Source organism: Artemia sp. Qi Xiang Cuo, chromosome 8 (assembly GCF_049724085.1).
Source record: "Artemia sp. Qi Xiang Cuo chromosome 8, ASM4972408v1, whole genome shotgun sequence".
Taxonomy (NCBI): domain Eukaryota; kingdom Metazoa; phylum Arthropoda; class Branchiopoda; order Anostraca; family Artemiidae; genus Artemia; species Artemia sp. Qi Xiang Cuo.
The window spans coordinates 3,331,268-3,351,881 of record NC_142801.1 but is presented as its reverse complement, the minus strand read 5'-3'; the positions used below and the strand labels follow the sequence as shown (position 1 = coordinate 3,351,881).

The 20,614-nt window shown below is 37.5% G+C and overlaps 1 protein-coding gene across 1 annotated transcript in view; it reads right to left on the bottom strand.

The window, feature by feature from the left end:
• The window catches only part of LOC148949074 (uncharacterized), a 121,554-nt gene that overhangs the window by 13,074 nt on the left and 87,866 nt on the right, over window positions 1-20,614 (bottom strand). The window contains exon 10 of the mRNA XM_089092814.1: window positions 19,716-19,848. Within this exon, the coding sequence (XP_088948940.1) occupies window positions 19,716-19,848 (133 nt within the window). The remainder of the gene's footprint in view (window positions 1-19,715; window positions 19,849-20,614) is intronic.

Sequence of the window (20,614 nt, the reverse complement as noted above, 5' to 3'; positions counted from 1 at the left end):
TGCTCCGCCATAAATTTCATCTCCTCAAAATTTTGAAAATTACATTTTTTGGTTTATTTTAATTGAAAATTGCCCCCTTTTGGCATTTACATTGAAACATCCGGAAAACGACCCTAGATTTTGAAGAATACATTTTGCCACCCCCCCCCTAAATTTTCGTCAGTTGACGCTACTGAATATAGCCGGTTGGTAATTCAAAAGGGGGCTTTTCCCCTTTTAAAGAAGAATGATGTTAAGCAAATCCACACTTTTTATTTTAGATAGTGTAAGTTTTTACTTGATCTCCCCACCCCCTCGACATAACAATAATAAAATAATTCGTAAGCTGGGAGTATCTGTCGCAGCAGCAAAGCTGACCGTGCTGCATGGAGAGGTATTAGATTCTGCTTTAAGCCAATTTTTGCCCCACCATCCTTTAGTCCGTCTATTTAGTTTATTTCATTATTACATAATTGTGGCGTATTATCACTTCTTTCATTTTTTTTTTTTTACTCCATATGCGTCATTTTGTATATGACGTGGGTTAAAAACAAATTGTTAATGATTTATGTAACAGTTGCATTTCAAACGTCTCTACTGAAAGTTTTATTGTTTAAAGCAGACTACACCTAAATAACATCTTCAACGATGAAAAAAAAACCATTAGTTTTGGAAGAATACCTTTTTGACATCTTTAAATAAAAAGTCCTTGTCCCCTCCCCACATTTTCGTGAATTACCCCCACTGTGTTTATCACACTGTTTTTTTTTGTGTTGTTCGCTTACCACGAACTGTTTGTTCATTTTCATAAAATGTGTTTTTATTCTTTTTTTTTACATGGTATTTGATCATTAGAAATAATGTGAAGGATGTTAGTAATCCTATCCGTTGGCGGATATCCTTTTCCCTTTGGCGAAGCACCTATTTCAGGTGACGGAAATTATGTTTCCCAAATTTTTCCTGTTTCCGTGAGGCCCGAGTTCTAGGCAATAGATGTGTCTTGATTTGTGCATTTTATCACCAGGAGTATGGGAATACTTTCCCTTTATCAACATAGACGTCAATTTTTTGGCGTTAATTCTTAAGGGATGCGATGCATAAAAAAGAGCTCACAGAAAACATTTATCATAAAGAAAATTGGGCGACAATTTAGATTGTCAAGCTTAAATCAATGGGATTAAGCAAAGATCTTTTAAGGGACTGTTAAAACATTTCACTGGGGGTTACCCACTCTCCTTCATCCGATTTACATACCGATGCACCACTTGTTCCGCCAAGCCTGGAAGACTTATACTATGTCGCGCCTCTTCACGCTATACATGGCATATTTTTGCCAAAAGTAGGGTTTGACACCAGGTGTATACAATTCATTTTAGTGGGCTGCCCCTCATCCCTCATCATGGTAACCGATGTCTTGAATTAATAGCAGGTATGAGGGTTCGAATCATCCCAAGAGGATGAGGGTTCGAATCCTAGTGTACTCAATTACTTGATTTGGGACGGGGGTCAGTGGCGTGACTCTGTAAGCTCAGCCAGAGTCGACCCAGCTTTAAATGGGCACCTGGAGAAATCTGGGGAAGGTAAACAGGAAGGGTGTCCGAAAACACAGGATGGCTGACCCCCAACCCCCCATTACACTCCCTGGCTGAAGGGCCAAGAAACGGAGATCAGCACCGCCTGTAGGGACTGTAAAGTCCAATGCCGTATTCTTTACCTTACCTTATAATGCATACAGTAGCTTTTAATTTTAACTCAAAATACCGTGATTCTACTTTCCAGAATGGAACCCAAACAATCGCCTATTCTTGAATGTTTACACCATCAAAGGTGTGGTATACCACCCAGAGGTCACGATTTTTGATAGTGAGCGACCCTTCCCCCTTGACCTTGGGAACCTAGATTACAGTGGTAAGTGATGACGCAAACTACTAGTGGATAGAATGCTTGTTTGGCTTACAATTTCAACCCAACATGTTTCGATTCAACTACCTAGAAAAGAACCTAAAGCAAATGTCATTCCTTGAATACTTAGAATAAAAAACTAGCTTGTAGGTCCTTACAACTGGAGTTGCTATCTACTAATACCAATTATTCACTCTTTCCCTTATTCCTCTCTGAAATTTCAAGTTTCGTTTACGGTTCTTTCTACAATTCGTCCTTCAGCCAATCCTACGCTTCGGTTGTTTGAAATATCTACCTCCATCTCTTTCGAAGGGTACTAAGCTTTGGTGAACTTAACCCACTCTATGATTTTCATACACTTTTGAGTTTCACTAGCCTCAGCTAGTGAAACTCCATGTCTTTTTAAGACCAGAACATAATTTGCACTTTATTGAGAGAGAAAAAAAAAAAAAAAAAAAAAAAAAAAAAAAAAAAAAAAAAAAACAGATGACACTGGACTGGAAGTTTAATTTACACATACAGACATTTATTCCTTAAAGTTAAAAAAAAAAATCATTTATTAAAATAAAAAAAGTGAAAACATTTAAAACGTATTTTGTTTTCAAAAATAGTGCAAATTATGTTCTGGCCTTGAGAAGGCCTGGGGTTTGTCAGCCCAACTTAAGTTAATTTTCGCTGGTTTTGAGTTCGAATCGGTCGTTTATTATAATTTCTGTTCGTTTTGAGTTTCATTTATTTATTGATGTTGATTTGTGGTATTTTTACGCTTGTAAGACTATTTGAATTTATTTCTGCTCATTCTTGGTTTAATAGAGCTCTTTACTTTCCTTTGAAAAACTTGTTTTGTGGAAAAAGTTTTTTAAATTAATTTTTGTTTGTTCATTAGTGGCATAGTCTTTTTCAAGGGAAAAAAAAATTATATATTTTTTTTTCTATAGGAATCTATAGTTTCACTTACTATTTGTATGTTGGAGCATATTTTTTCACAATTTTTAATCCTATCACAAATAGCATTGTTTAATTTAAGTTTACACCTCCTCAAGTTGACCTAAAAAAAATACTTAATGTCATCAAACAGTTCGTGGTAACGAACTGTAAGTTAGGAGCGACCCGGCTCAATGGTAACCGAAACTCTAGAAAACGGTATTTTGATATCTTTAAGGGACTGTTAAAACATTTCACTGGGGGGTTACCCACTCTCCATCATCCGTTGTACATATCGATGCACCACTTGTTCCGCCAAGCGTGGAAGATTTATACAATGGCGCGCCTCTATACGCCATACATGGCATATTTTTGCCAAAAGTAGGGTTTGATACCAGGTGTATACAATTCTTTTTAGTGGGCTACCCCTCATCCCTCATCATGGTAACCCATGACTTGAATTAATAGCAGGTATGAGGGTTCGAATAATCCCCAATCTTCAATTTTTTTGAACCCAATAGATACATCAAAAGAATCATATTTTAATGCTGATTTTAAATATTTAAGTTTCATGAAGTTTAGTCCTACCCATCAAAAGTTACGCGCCTGAGAAAATTTGGCTGATTTTCGAAGAAAGGGGGAAGACCCCCTAAAAGTTATAGAACCTTAATGAAAATCACACCATCATATTCAGCGTATCAGAGAACCCAACTGTAGAGGTTTCAAGCTCCTATCTACAAAAATGTGGAATTTTGTATTTTTTGCCAGACGAAAGATCACGGATGCGTGTTTATTTGTTTTTTTTTGTGTTTTTTTTTCCCAGGGATGATCGTATCGACGATCATTCCTGGGGAATATCGATGATCGTATTGTCCTAAAATATCGTGGGAGGGCTCATTGGAATGGAAATTAAAGTTCTAGTGCCCTTTTTAAGTGACAAAAAATGGAGGGCAACTAGGCCCCCTCCCACGCTCATTTTCTTCCCAAAGTCACCCGATCAAAATTTTGAGATAGCCATTTTTTTCACTATGTTCGAAATTATGATAAGTATGTCTTTTAGGATGACTTAATCCCCCGAAGTCCCAAGTGGGAGGGCTGAAAGTTATGAACTCTACCCAATATTAACATATAGTATTGGTTATTGGGAAGTATACAGACGTTTTCAGGGGGGATTTTTTCTTGTAGTGGGGAGTAGGGGTGGGTCGCGGGTTATGTGGGAGGATCGTTCCATGAAGGAAGTTTTCATGGGGGAAGGGACATAGCTATGAAGGAGGCGCCGGACTTTCCATCATTATTTAAAAAAAAGATCAGAAATTAAATAAAAAAAACAACTAGTTTTTCAACTTAAAGTAAGAAGCAACATCGAAACTTAAAACGAACAGAAAATATTACACATATGATTGGGTTCACCCCCTAGTCAATACCTCACTCTTTAAGCCAAAGATTTTTTAGTACTTTCATAAGAGCTATTTATTCTAATTAACGGCCTTTGTGATTAAGCGGTCATTTTTAAAGAAATGGAACAAAATTCGAACTCTAGCTTAAAGAGTAAGGTAATGACTAAGGGGGTGAACCCCATAGTATACGTATAAAAAAAATATGAATATAGAAGCTCATTACGTAAGTTAATTCGTAAGTTGCGTATATTTATTACTAATAAAAACGTTCGTAAATAAAATTAAACAAGTTTCGAGAAAGCCATTTAAGCAAATAAAAGTAAAATCAATATGCAAATTTTGTTTTAATTTTTCATGTACGGTGAGCCAAAATCAAAACCTGCACTAATTCAAAAACGTTCAAAAATTAAATTAAAAAAACAAGTTTTTTTTAACTGAAAGTAAGGAACGACGTTAAAACTTAAAACGAACAAAAATTATTCCGTATATTAAAGGGGCTGTCCCCTCCTCAACGCCACGCTCTTTACGCTAAAGTTTTTTATTGTTTTAAAAAATAAAGTTGTGAGACAGAGTCAAACTCTAGCGTAAAGAGCGAGGCGTTGAGGAGGGGACAGCCCCTTTCATATACGGAATAATTTCTGTTCGTTTTAAGTTTTAACATCGTTCCTTACTTTCAGTTAAAAAAATTTGTTTTTTTTTATTTAATTCCTTAAAAATTCTATCTATGCTCTTTGACAACCTAGATAGACTTCCACTCTTTTGATTCATTTAAATTGTAAGAGCAGAAGTAGTAATAGAAGTAGCCCCGATCATACTCGAAATATTGCTGAGGTTTCTTATTGATAACCATATATCTTTTTTTTATATAAGAATGCATAGTTTCACTTGCTATTTGTATGTTAAAATGTATAAATAAAAACGTTCGTAAATAAAATTAAACAAGTTTCGAGAAAGCCATTTAACCAAATAAAAGTGAAATTAATATGCAATTTTGTTTGAATTATTCATGTACGGTGAGCCAAAATCAAAACCTGCATTAATTCAAAACCGTTCAAAAATTAAATAAAAAAAAACAAGTTTTTTATACTGAAAGAAATGAACGACTTTAATACTTAAGATGAGCAGAAATTACTCCGTATATGAAAGGGGCTGTCCCCTCCTCAACGCCACGCTCTTTACGCTAAAGTTTTTTATTGTTTAAAAAAATAAAGTTGTGAGACAGAGTGAAACTTTAGCGTAAAGAGCGAGGGGTTGAGGAGGGGACAGCCCCTTCCATATACGGAATAATTTCTGTTCGTTTTAAGTTTTAACGTCGTTCCTTACTTTCAGTTAATTTTTTTTTTTTATTTACTTCCCTAAATTTCTATCTATGCTCTTTGACAACCTAGATAGACTTCCACTCTTTTGATTCATTAAATTGTAAGAGCAGAAGTAGTAATAGAAGTAGCCCCGATCATACTCGAAATATTGCTGAGGTTTCTTATTGGTAACCAAATATCTTTTTTTTTTATAAGAATCCATATTTTGGCTTGCTATTTGTATGTTGGAGTAAATTTTTCAAGAACTTTTAATCCTGACACAAATAGTATTGCTTAATTTAATTTTATACCTCCTCAGGTTGACCTGAAAAATGAAACTTAATGTCATTCCCCAAAAATTCGGTTTATGCTCTTTGACAATCTGGATACATTTACACTCTTTAGATTTATTTAAATTGTAACAGCAGAAGTAATAATAGTAGTAGCCCCGAAAGTTTCGGCTTAATACCACCAATCGTTCTCGATATATTGCTGAGCTTTCTTATTGGCAACCATAAACACAACGCCTTTTGATTTAGTTTTAAAGCAACATTCAGTTTTAAAGCATAATGGTCCAATTGCATAATTGTGGGGGATTGACGTGCCCAATATCCCTAGACACATAGTTACTAAACCGTTCTACTATGCTGAACAAAATGGCTCTCTCAAAATTTTGACTGGATGTGCCTGAAAAATGAATGCTTTGGGAGGAGGGCTGTTTGCCCTCCAATGTTTTTACTCTTAAAACAACACTAAAAATTTTAATTTTTAATTGAATTAGCTCCTTTAAAAGTTTCAATGATATTTCTCTGAAAGGCTCACTTGAATACCCTTTGTCCTTTTGGAAAGTAAAGGTAAAAAATGCACACCTTTCTGAATAGCATATACTACATGTAAACAGTGAATGAATTGCCTACCTTTCAGCCTTTGCCCTGAGGGCTGTGAGGGGGTTGACAATCACAAAGGCATAATTATTGGATCTTTTAACAATGCTGAAGAAAATAGATGTCTGAAAATTTTGATTGGATGTTTGTTTTGGAAAATGATGGGCGTGGGGGAGGGGGGAGGGGTCTGGTTGCCCTAAACAAACTTTTCAATCTTATAAAAGTTCCATAACTTCCAATTTCCAATAAAATGAGCCCTATCCAAAGTTCACACAACCATCCATTCCATAAAAACCTCGTGTCAACCCTGCAGTCTTGGTTATATGTTCTTTGGACTATTTTTAACAAAATAGTTATCTCACAATTTCGATCAGATATGTTTCGATAAAAGAGGGCATCAGCGGGGGGGGGGAGAAGATCTAGCTGCCCTCTATCACTTTTGACTCTTAAAAGGGACCTAGAACTTTAGATTTTCAACTAAATGAGCCTCCTCTAAATTTTTTAAGACCACGCCTTCCATAAAAAACTTTATATGCCTTCGGGGCAAAACTTAGAGCCCTTATCCCCAGATTCTGGGGGGTTGTTTCAAATCTGAAGGCCTTGTTATATGATCTTTAAACTATTTTGAACAAAATGACTATCTTAAGATTTCTATCGGATGTATTTTGCAAAAAGAAGAAGTGGGGGGTGGCTAGTTGCCCTTCTACCACTTATGACTTTTAAAAAGGACACTAGGACTTTTGATTTCCCATTGAGTGAGCCACATCCTAATTTTATACTCATAAATGGCTATCTCCAAATTTTGGTCACAAGAACTTGGTAAAAGAAGGCGTGGGGGGGGGGGGCTAGCTGCCGTCCGATCACTTGTGACTTTTAAAAGGGGAGTTAGGATTTTCGATTTTATACTGAATGAGCCATCTCCGAAGTCTATACGACCACCCTTTCCGAAAAAACCTTAAATGTTAACAATTGGCAACTAATGTGACTTATAGCCCTTGCCCTGAGGGCCGTGGGGGGGGAGGGGGGTTCATCCCTCAAGATATAATTACTGGACCTTTCAACTACACTAAACAAATGGCAATTTCAAAATTTTGATTGGATGTACTTGGGGAACGATGGGCGTGGGGAAGGGGCTGGTTGCCCTCCGATCACTTTCGACAAATAATTAGGGCATTAAAACTTCTGATTACCAATCCATGAGCCCCCTCCGAAGTTTATACGACATGAAACCTTACATGCCCCCAGAGAATAACTTACAACTCTTGCCCTGAGGGTTGTGGGGGGGGGGGTGATATCATCCTCAAAGACATAATTTCAGGACCTTACAACTACCCTAAACAAAATGGCAATCTCAAATTTTTGATTTGGTGCGTTTGGGGAAACGATGGGCGTAAGGAGGAGGAGGGATTAGTTGCCCTCCAATCACTTCTGACTATCAAAAAAGGCACTAGCCCTGTCAATTCCAAATTAAATGAGCCCTTTTCGAAGTTCCTATGATAACTCCTTCTATACGTAGCGCCCTGATCTAAAAGAAGTTAAATAAATATGCCCACATCGCTCTTTACTTTGGCAGCGCTATTGTTCTGCTTATGTATATATATATATATATATATATATATATATATATATATATATATATATATATATATATATATATATATATATATATATATATATATATATATATAAAAGCGACTTTAGGGAGGGGACTTGAATCAATAAAACTCCAAAGATTTTAGGTATTCTAGATATTTGAGCAAATTCCTGAAAGTTTTCTTCATTCGGCACTTACTATTTTCTAGTAAATATAAAAGACAGTTTGTCTGAAAAGTCATTTTTTAAATTTCGGACAGAGGCTAAATGTTCTGGGACCAAACTTCCACCCCCTTTCTCTTTCACTGTTTTTATAAACTAGTTTTGTTTCGCCCCTTAAACAAATTCCCCCTCCTCATGTGTATGTGTCAGATAAAGAACTTATCTCTAAGTGTCAAAGAGCAAAATTAGACCTTTTTGGAAGAAATGGAGAAGATGCAGAACATGTATGTTTTAAAATTCAGGAAAGCAAACTTGAAGATAGCCTCATCTTTTTATTCATTCCTAAATTTACTTTTTGCCAGGTACTTTATAGTATCTACCTTGTCACTAGTATTGCATAAAAAATATAATTTTAGTCAGGGACGATATTCCCTAAATGATTGACTTTTGTCTACAATTTCCCAAATACCACTCGGATAATATAAATCTCAAGACTCTTATCTATGTGATAAAGTTGAGTCTAGGGAGTCTCCAAGAGTGGTTAGGAAGTAAAATCTATATTTTAACGATAACTTCATGTTGACCTTTGTTTAGTTTTATTGTCTAAATCAGACAAAAATCATCTTGTAAGGTTTATTGTATATATAAAAAAACTTAAACTCTAAGTCCAGTTTTGAGTTGTGCGCTAAAAGTTGTTGATATCATGACCGATGAAATACTATTGACAGCATTTTGAATTGGTTATTTATTTCCTTTTGCCTATTTAAGGACCTTTCTGCTCCTAAGAGAGTATCCATTTTTTGCGTTGAAATTTATGTTTCCTCAAAGCGCTAGTTTTTCGGAAATATGAAAAATAGGCAATTATCCATAGCCAGTTTCTTTAACTATTCTGATAGTTAAACTTCATATTGTTAAACAATTTTCAAAGTTAATATCATAGACTGGGAAGCAACAATGATTGTTCGTTTTAGGCTTCCACTTAGCTCTTTACTTCAATCAGAAAAACTGTGCTTTTAATTAACACTAATTACAATTTATTAAGCATTAAATTAATTAGAAAGTAAAAGCAAAACGCATCTAACGCTATGATCACAAAAGGTACGGCTGATGATGGTTTGCATCTAACTGAACCCTGCGGAACTGAACCCTCGTTCAACTGAGCCCCCGTTTAATTGAGCGTTCAATTTAACTCAACTTTGCGCAACTCGACACCCGTGCAACTTAACTCCCAGTGGAATCAACCCCATTTAACTGAAGCTTCGTTCAACATAACGCTGCTTAATTAAACCCCTAAGCTACTCAACCCCAGTTTAACATAGCGCAATTTATCTCAGCCATTGTTTGACTCAACTCACCCATAGGCCTAAGAACAAGTTTGAACTAGTGTTGATTAGAACCTCAAAATTTGCTTCTCGCTTCAGTCGCTGATCAAATATTATAATTAATTTGTTTTAAAATATGTGATCGGGAAGGATGGAGGGTTGCTGATTTTGGTCCTTAGCTCCGGAATCAGAAAGAACCTTTTCTCTGGTCAGGCTTAAATTTTAGTAAGACGTAGTCTCTAGTTTAGCAATACACAATGGTAAGAAAGAATTTGAACGGAAATTGAGGGTTAAAAAATTTCTGCTGCAAAAATGAAGGTTTTAAAAGAAGACTGCGACGGCAGTGATTCTTATATTTTGATGCAGCTTTGAATAATGCATCAACCGTCTTTTTTATTTGGAACTTTTGGGTGAATTCTACTATGTAACATTAAAACCAGAGGCCAGTAAATGCACAGCTTGATGGGAATCGGGGAAACAAAATCCTAATTCTGATAAATTTGGATGGCTACCCCTTTTATTGCCCATATGGTGTTCCAATGACCCGCTAGTGCTGAAAAAAAGAGAGAAAAAAAGACACGCCCTGGTATCAAGATCTTTTTCAAAATTCCCAAAAATGGGTTACGCAATTAATTTTAGTGTTGAGATGGAAATAAAAAGCGCATAGCATTAATGAATTAGTTTTGTATTTGGATGGATTTTTTTTTTCACTTGGCCACTTTTTCAGAACTCTTTTTTATCAACTTGCAAAGGGCACTGGGAAGGGGAGCATTCGAGAGGGTGATCATAAACACCAGTTTAAGGGTTTTCGATCATAAAGAATTTCAGTGATAGAACTTGCATAGTTTCAAGCCTTTACACTCCAGAAATGACACTAATCCTGCATTTTGGTGCCATAAGGCTTTTTATGATGGTGTTGTCATGACGAAACTACAAGAAGTGCGTAAAGCTTTCAACGCACCTTAAACAGATCTCGACGCTCTAGTAACCTAGTAGCAATGTAGAAATAAAAAAAAGAAAAAAAGAGACTTATCAGCGCTTCCAGCTCTTCAAAAAATTCTCATAATTTACTTGTGCAATAAATTTTTACTATTAAGATGAATCTAAATAATAGATATGATTCCTGAATCAGCATTAGCGACAAATTTTTCTTACGAGACAGTTTCTTTTTTAAACACACTTTTAAAATTTTGGCTACTGAGGGCCGTGATTTTTCTCTAGACTAAATTGCAGCTTTTGCTGCAACCATGAGATTCCAGCGGGTTCGGACATAGGGCAAAAAACTTTTTCTCATTTTAAAAATAAAAAGACAGGAAGCTAAATTGTTGTCTATAGACCGGGAGCGGGGGGGGGAGGGGGGTTGCACTGAAGCTGTATAAAATAAAAAACACACTTGCATAAGAATTAACCAATGAATAACAACCATTTCATTCAATTTAGCTTTTATCGGTTCCGATAATACGGGCGTGATTACATTCTCTAGTTATATTGTTAATTTGAGGAAAGGTGATCTAAATGGGTTGATTAGAATGGGGTTGAGTCAAACAGGATTGGGTTTAACAGGGGTTGAGTTGAATGGGCAAGATTCTGTCCTTACGTTCCCTGATGATTAATTAACAGTCATCAACACTGATGAGCAATAATTAATAATAATTCGTAAAAACATCAACATGTGTCCTGTCCACCATACTGTTCAATTTCGTTGTTGAATGGATAATGAATTGTACCTTACATTCTGCTAGAGGCTTCAAAGTCCGCCCTGATTTCTTCATTAGCAATCTTGATAATGTAGACGGCATTTCAATACTGGTGAACAAGGTGGACGACGCACAAGCCATGCTGCATAATGTAGTTGGCTCTGCGAAGCTGGTAGGACTAAGATCAACAAGGACAAAACCAACCTCTGACGAACTCTGAAGACATGCTGATAAACACTATCTCTCTAGATAGTACTAGATTAGAAATCGTTGATCAATTCAAATATCTAGGATCTTTAATTGACATGTCAGCCAGTTGCAATAAAAAGTAAACAGCAGAATATTTTTTGCGTCTGTAGTCTTTGCCTAACTTAGGAAGAACCTATGGAGGCAAAGAGATGTCGTATTAAAGACAAAAACTTAAATTTATGAGGTAATTATCCGATCAGTACTTATATAAGGCTGCCAAACTTGGCCCCTGAAAGGATCGGATGTCCACATTCTCAATGTGTTCGACCCTTTCGGTCTAAGACAAATCATCAACGTCTTTCCCATAGGTAGAGTCAATAACGCCAAATAACGAACACACTGCCGCCAATAATATGACATCGATGAATTAATAAAAACACCACCTAACCAGGTTTTGCCATGTTTGTCAGAGGCCGAATAGCCCCCCCCCCCCAAACAAGCATTAAACTCTAAACCACTGAGCTACTGGAAGAGGAAGCAGGGAGGGCAAGTAAAGACCTGGCTCAATACAGTATAGACCAACCTGGAACTATTGAGGGTTTTCGACGCCACAGGCAAAAATGAGACAAGCGTTAGCTAGAGATAACTACACTATACACTGATGACCAAGCAGCGTGTGACTCAACCGTCTGCCAAATCATTGCAACCGAGAAGGCTCTGGGGAGCTTATACAGCTCAACCAACTGCTAAGGCTAGCGACTTCGACGAGGTCATAATAGTGATTCTCATGGAGCTCCATGTCAATAGCAATACTTTTCTCCGACGATTTCGACATGTTGGCAAGTACTCAGGCGAGTGCTATACGGAATACGAGGACTGCCTGACTACCACGGCCAAAAAATGGCCTTGTTTCAAGAAGGTGGGGGAACAAAGAACGGCAGAAACCAACCTGGCCATCCATTTAGATCAGGTCCTAGAAAAATTGTAGTAGAACAGTTTATTACAACTGCCAACTTAGACCTTAGGGTTTTCTTAGGTCAGAGTGGAGCAACAACCCTGAAAGAATGCACCAAAAAGACCGAGGACTGGGACAAGTCTCTACGCCCGTTGAAATAGGAGGTAATTCGAACGAAGGGACCTCCCACCAAACCTCAACAGACTCCTGCTCAGGAAGCTAAATCACACAAGCCCTCACCAAAATGTTGCTATTGCCATCCTAACTCAACGTCACATGCAACTGAGGAATACAAGGGAGGCAAACTCCAAACCTTAGAGCCAAAAAAGGAACAGTTATATGCAACTAATCTACCGGAGGAGCTATCAAAAGAACAAACCTGGATACGTCGTCAAGGCTCGCTGCAATAGGCAAATACTACCCTTATTGACCAACTCAGGATATGAATTTACCATAGTAGCCCCAGAAATGGTCAAAGGAGTTTAACCCATCCCTGGGAAAATTTTAAAATGCGCTGCGGCGGAGGGCCGCAAAATAGAATGTAACGTTTGACTTCTGATGACACAGCTAATGGATCACACAGGAAGAATCCTCGAAGAGCTGACTGAAGCAGGGATCTGCCCCGCATAGCCCCTAAACATTTTGCTTGGAAGGAATTTTCCCGAGATTCGAAGAGAACGTACTCCGGATTAACGTCCAGGATCTACCCAAAGCAAAAACAAAAAGAAGCCTTCGTGGTGAAAAGATCTCAAGCCACATATATCCTCAAGGAATCATAGCCGTCCCGGCTGAGAACAAGAGGTTCATAAAGCGTCGATTGTGGTTCTGCATGACTCTGAGCCCTGCAACATGTCATCTGTAACAAAACTGCAAGATGCATTAAACTCAGGATAAAAAATCTTTATGACAAAAGTCACTACCCTGCCTCATTTCTCTGCCGCAGATCAGTGTGACTCCAACAACAATGAACTGATTTCAGACACAGCAACCCAAGCTGAAAATCCTAGTTCTGCTCAGGAATTGGACAATACCGTAGCAACCTACAGTGAAAGCCAGCTAACCGGATCTGCCGCACTTTCTCAGCTCCAAGCAAAAAGTCTAACTTAGAATTTTTTAAGGGAGAAAGCATTGCAAGAATTTGATGGCTCTCTTCCTCAGCGGTTTTTATTCCAAGACGGAATGGATAACCGACTTTGCACTGATCGACTTGGTAGAAAAATAGAAACAAGCAGCTTATTGTTCCCAGTGAGTGTAGATCGCAGATTATGAATATAGGTCATGACAACGTGATGAGTGATTATTTAGAAAAGGCTTGGAACACTGACCACATTCTGCATCGCTTTTGGTGACCCAAAATCTACAAGGACATCGTTAGTTACATCAAGTCATGTACAACTTGTCAAATGACCACCAGGTGCAAACCCAAGAAAAAGATACCCCACAGGCCTTTTCACACCATAGCTAAGCCATTCTCACGAATCACTATGGACATAGTAGGACCACCCTAAAGCTCCGCAGTGGCTACTAGTTATTACTGACTACAGGTCTAAATATCCTGAAGCAATACCACTACGTTCAAAAAAATCACCCGTTATTGCATATGAAGTTGTCAAGTTAATTTTATATTATGGAATTATCGACGAAATCCTGACAAATCAAGGAACTCAGTTCCTGTTTAATGTCTTAAAGAAGTTGTACCAGGTACGGAATATTAAACCGATAGCTAAAAGGTTCAACGGGACTCTAATATCCATGCTTCACAAATACGTAGGGCCATCCACAAACGATTTGCACAAGTTCATACAGTTGATACTATTCACATATCCAAAAACAACTCATACTGAGTTCGAGGTATTTTACGAACAAAATCCTCGTTTGGTCCTTGACCAAATGCAAGAAGAATGGGACGATAAGACAGTAGAAGGCATAATAATTGTTACAAAATATATTCGACAGATGCGCATGCAATTATCCAAAATCTGCGATTTTGCCCCAGAAACAAAAGCAACTGAAGCAGAAACATAAAGCGGTACTACGGCTAAGCAACGAAGCCAAGGACCATGTCCATCGGTGACCAAGTGCCACTTCTATTACCAGAAGGAAAAATAAACCTGTAGTCCATTGGCAAGGACCATTCCAGGTACTATTTCTCCACTCGACGACGAAATAGAGCTTAGAGGCACTAGGAAAAAGAAAACAATATATCACATCAGCCCCCCAAGGAAGCTCGAGGATAGAGAAGAGAAAAAGAGCAATGAAGTTTTCGTCGCAACGATCGATCAAGAAGAAGAAAACAGAGTTGTCATTCAAACCTATGAAGCAGAGAGATATGAAGTGAAGCGAGACATAAATCCTGCCTTGCCACAACAGACGAGGAAAGAAATCTTAAACAACATCATGGTCCAGAAGGAAGTTCTGTTAACAAGTCTCGGGACTACAAACGTGGGATATAAAATTCACACTGAAACCCACTATCCCATTAAAGTTCTACCGTACCGTGTGCTACCGTATCGGAAAATTCTCCTACATCCTACTTCCAGACATCCCGGTACTTCTCGATTCTAGACTACTGAAAAGGACACTCACAAATCAAGATGGCAGGTAGTTCGATCGAAAAAATTGCATTTTCGACTCCATTTGGCCATTACTGATTCCGCGTAATGCCATCTGAGTTGAAAGACACACCCGCCACTTTCTAGCGGATGATCGATGAAGTATTGAGAAAATACCCACATGATCTAGTTAAAGATAGGAATGGGGCCGCAATTAGCGATAAGGAAAAAACTAAAGAGATGGGCCGAAAATTTTGAGAATTTGCTTAACCGAGATGGAGTTGCAGGAAAATATATAGAGGAAAATAAAAAAGTTTGTGATACCTTGTATGCTAAAGAAGTTTTATTTTGTGAATAAGAATTAGCGACGGTACTAAAAGGATTAAAAAAATAATAAGGCTCCAGATGCTGATAGTGTGGTAAATAAGTTGCTGATATAGAGCGGCTCTGAGGTTATAAATAAATTACTGAAGATTATGACTATGAATTTTGAAAAAGGGGAAGTACCGAACGATTTTAGGAAAACCTTAATTAAGCCCCTTTACAAGAAAGGTGATAAAAGTGAGTGTGGTAATTATCGAGGCAATAAGTCTGGTCTCTGTAGGTAGTAAATTACTTAGTAATATGATACTTTTTAGACTGAGAGATGCCGTAGACAAAATTTTAACAGAAAAACAGTGCGGTTTTAGAAAAGGTAGAGGATGTGTCGACCATATTTTCACTCTTAAGCTAATAATTGAGAAGTGCCTGAGTTTTCAAACACCTTTGGTCCTCAGTTTTATAGATTATGAGCAAGCGTTCGATTCTGTTGGTAGAAGAGCTTTAGCAAAGGTTTTATCCTTGTATGGTATACCAGAAAAATACATTAAAGTACGAGAATAACACTGCTGCGGTTAAGGTAGGAAATGAGGTTAGCAGCTGATTTTGTATTAAATCAGAAGTTAAGCAGGGTTGTGTTCTATCCCCCTTTATATCAAATATTGTGATGGACTTTGTCTTAAGGAGCACAGGAAAGGCAATGGGAGACCACGGAGTCAAATGGGGAGGAAAAAGTCTCCTGGAGTTAAATTATGCTGATGATTTAAGCATCCTAAATGAAAGTGTGAGCAAAATGAATGAAGTTTTAGAGGTTTTGCGACTTCAGGGTGCAAGAATAGGCTTGAAAATTAATGTTAAGAAGACTAAGTCACTAAGGCTAGGATTAAGTGAAGATGAAAAGGTGACATTGGGTAATGAAAAGATTGATCAGGTGGGCAGCTCCACTTACCCTAGTAGTATTATTAGTAAAGATGCTTAGAACAGTGAAGATGTTAAAAGTAGAATAGCCAAGGCTCATGGTGTTTTTTAAAAGTAAAAAAAAGTTTGGAAGAATAGGAAGATAAGTCTGCAAACCAAGATTAGAATATTAGAAGCTACAGTGATGACAGTGGTCAAATATGGCTCTGAAGCATGGACGCCCCGGAAAGCGGATGAAGATTTGCTAGATGTTTTCCAGAGAAATTGCTTAAGGATTGTTCTGGGTACTCGGCTGACTGAATGTATTTCAAAAAATAGGCTATACGAAAAATGTGGTTCAACACCGCTCTCTACGGCTGTAATGAAAGAAAGGCTGAGGTGGTTAGGGCACGTTGTGTGGATGAAGGATGACAGATTGCCGAAGATTGTTCTTTTCAGCGAACCGTCTAGGGCTAAACGGAAAGCAGGTCATCCTTGTTTGGGGTGGGAGGACGTCATAAAGAAAGATTTAAAGGAAATGGGAACTTCGTCGGCGGGTATAAAAAAGGAGGCTATGAATAGATTGGGATGGAGGAGCAGCATGCGTAGCTGTGTTGGCCTCAGGCAGCTTGGTGCTGTGGTGAGTTGTTAGTAGTAGTAGTTAACAAGGCGAACCTAAAATCAACATCAGAAAGAGTAGGTTTGGTTATACCAAAGTGGAATATTTGGGACACACCGTTGGGAAATGTATGATCAGTCCAATACTGAACAAATTACAAGCAATCCAAGCATTCCAGCACCTAGAAACATAGAAAGCACTGAGAATCTTCCTTGGGATGGCCAATTATTATTCTCGTTCATCAAGGGGTAAGCTGAACTCACAAGCGAAATCAGTGCACTAACAAGGAAAAAAGTACCTGACATTTTACCATGGGAGCCTAAACACCAAGTCTTGCGTGAGGAACTGAAATGCAGGCTCACATCGTACCCAGTTTAGTATCCCCCTAACTTTTCTAAAGCATTCTTCTTGCAAACAGACGCTTCAGACTTAGCAATTGGAGCCACGCTGTCCCAGTCTTTCAGTGATCGAGTGCATCCAATTTGTTGCCTGTCAGGAAGATTGTCTGGACAGAGAGACTCGATATAGGACAATCAAGAAAGAATGTCTTGCAATGGTTTGGGCCTAATCACGACTACCCTACTACCTATACGGACGGCAATATGAGGTAGTAACGGACCAAAATCCCTTGGCGTGGCTAAACTCTGTGAGAGGCAGTAACCATCACCTCGAAAGATGGGCTCTGTCTCTTGAAGAATTTAGTTTCACCTTCAGCGCAAGACCAGGCAAATTAAATACAGACGCAGATGTCCTCTCGCGCCTCTAATCAGCAAGCGTTTCCTCTGCATATATGCTAATATTATTCTTTTCTTTCGATGTCAGACGATGTAGAAATCATCATTTTAGACGACGATGACATTCAGTTAGACGAAAGGTTTGCGAAGCTTGTCAGACTCACCGAGAATCTTGACACCGATGAAGACTTTGAAGACCTTCCATCACTCGAACTAATCAAAGAGTAAGTCACAAACGAAGAAGCATCCAGCGCCACTGAAGAACTCCAACCAATCTTATCGCGTATTATATAAGCATTATATAAGCAAGTGTCAGTATAAATTTTGTTAGTTGAATTCTGACTGCTTATTAAAACAGTTCATAATAAGGAGATAATATATTTCACATGGGAATATATTTAGAAATAGCTTACAGAAATAAGAATTCCTAAAATATGGTAGAAAATAAGTAAAATTCAAAATCACAAAAACACACATTTTTTTTGAAAGGTTTGTTATTGATATGGGTAGAAACAATAACTGTTTATCCCTTGTTTTCCGAGGGAATCAGTTTCATAGTTTAAGGTCTGGATAGTCAAAACTCGCATAAGCCATCCATTAACTTGTAATCTCATGTCCGCCTCGACGAATATTTAAAATATTGGTTAGGAGGAGTATCACTGGTGTTACATATGAAATAAGAAAATAAATCCTTCAACATTAGATAGCCTACACTGATACTGGCAAATCCCACCTTGAAGCCATTGACTGAGTACGGACCTGAGTCCCTTGTTTCCTACGAAACAGATGCAAAATCAGGAACTAGACATAAAACCATTAGATAAAGTATAGGAACTTAGTTTATTTTAAGAAAACATGTAAATGTTTGACTACCCCCTGGCTAGTTCTTCAGAAGTTAATCTTTTCACTGATTGACAAATATTAAAAGGAAAGAGGCTCTATTTTTTTTGCTCTGACATTGAAGCCGATCTCTCAGAATCAGATGATCAGATCCGATCCACCTCTTGAGGATAACGACGCAGGGGGAAAATGAGGATTGGGAAGTGATGAAGGACAAAGTGCCATATATAGCACGGCCAGAAGCCAAGTACTATAATTTATAAGAAATATAGTAATTGGAATAGTTTTTTTCACTGATTAAAGATGATTTAATATTTTACAGACTTTGAAATTATTTTTAGAAGAATTTATCTATTTTGTTGCAAAGATATGTTTTCTCAGAATACTCTCAGAATGTTTATAATACTTTTTAACAACTAGCCTCATAATTCTTCCGTAGTAAAAGTTCTTCAATATTGCTATTCCAATTCGTTGGTTTGGTTAAAATGGATGGCTGATATATCCGAGCCTATCTCAGTAAAGAATGGAGTCAGGCAAGGTGGTGTGCTGTCTTCATGTATTTCCAAAACTGTGCTAGAAGACTGTTCGCGAATTCAGTCTCCTGTAGTGTTTGCAGATAATACTGCTGATAGTTACATTGCCTAAACTAATGGTGTTCTGATTGTTAGTCATAAGAGACTAGGCCTCACAAAGAACCTAAATGTTCTGATTAATACTTTGAGTATGATTGGGCTTTCTGTAAATGCTTCAAAATGCGAATTTCTGTATTTTAATACTTCTAACCCTACTCGTTCTTTACATGTGGGTACAATGCTACTCAAGTGTGTCTCAAAGTTGAAATGACTTGGGATTACTTTTTCTGATACACTTCCGACTACATACTCGTCTCTGGTTGCTAGTGCTCTGCAGTGCATTCGATTCTCGTATAGTAAAATCTCGCCTAATAGAGGAAGGTACAGCCGCCGAGGTTTATGTAAACTTTACCTTAGTTTTTGTTCTCCTGCAATTCTTTTTCTTTCCGGTTTGCAGCCTCTAATGTGCAAAAAAAGACCGTCTTCAGGTAAGGAGAGGCTATTTTAAATATTGTAAATTCCTGCTATGTTTGCCAAGGTGGTACAGAAATCACAAGAATATTTCTCATTTTGGACTTATCAACCCTCTAGTGCTGCTTGATAACATCGCTAAGGATCTGAGGACCAATATTCCAAGGAAGATCTGTGCCAGTGTCCCCCTCACTTTTTTTCCCAGATTAGTGATTCTATGGATATTGTTTAGATATTTATGTTATGTTTTCTTTATTATTTCCTTATGGATAATATTATTTAGTTTTTTCTTTTTTTTTACTTCGCATTTATTTTATGTTGCGGGTTACAAATAAACTTGCTTAATTATAGCTAGCTTGCAAAGGCCTGCCTTATAATTTTCAAAAGAAAATAAGAAAAGAGAAACTTGCCAGTTATCCAAAGCCTTTTGTGAGCGCTCCAAAGTTTCTTTTTCTTTCTCAGCCCTCTCTAGCTTGGCTTTCAATCGTGGCAAAAGAGACTTTTCCATTCCTTCACGTTTCTTGTATATCTCTTCAATCTTTTCTGCAAATTATTAATTGTAAAATAAGTGTTTGAGCCCAATAAATGATGTTGTAATCAAAACCCGTAAGCGGTATTCATAAGTCCTTGTAATATTTTATAAGAATGTCATGTCTGTAATCCACACCCTGCTTAAAAATGCATAAAACTACTGTACCCACAGGCGAAGGAGTCTCAAGTTTTCAATCCAGACCCTGCTTAAGAGCGGCGTAAAAAACATAAACACTAAGAGGAGGCTAGAAGTCTGTGATCCAGGCCCTCACAGTAAGTGAAGCCGCTTCGAAGCCAAAAGTGCCAGACAGTTCAACCCTTTCCTGTACAAAGAGTGTCTTTAACATTTTATCACCTCTCCAGGCCCCTTACTCCAAACCTTACTGGAGTAAGGTTTTGATCATGATAAATGATAATTATCATTTATCATTTAATAATGATAAATTAGATTTATCATTAATCAATCAATTAATCAAAAAAGACGTTTCTATTTTCGAATCAAAAGATATTTCGAATTCGAATCAAAAAAGATGATCAAAATTTTTCTATTATCGAACTTTTTGAACAGTATTCAGTGGTGTTTTGAATGTTAAATATAATACTGATTTAAACAACATCTCTATGTATGTGTGAGTGTCAACACTGTATACACTTCTAAATTATTCAAGCTACAAACGTAAGTCTTAGAACCATGAGCAGTTACACACGCTATGAGAATTTAAAAATTTTCAAATAATAGAAAAAATCAAGAAAACTCAGCTTGGAATGATTGATCTTG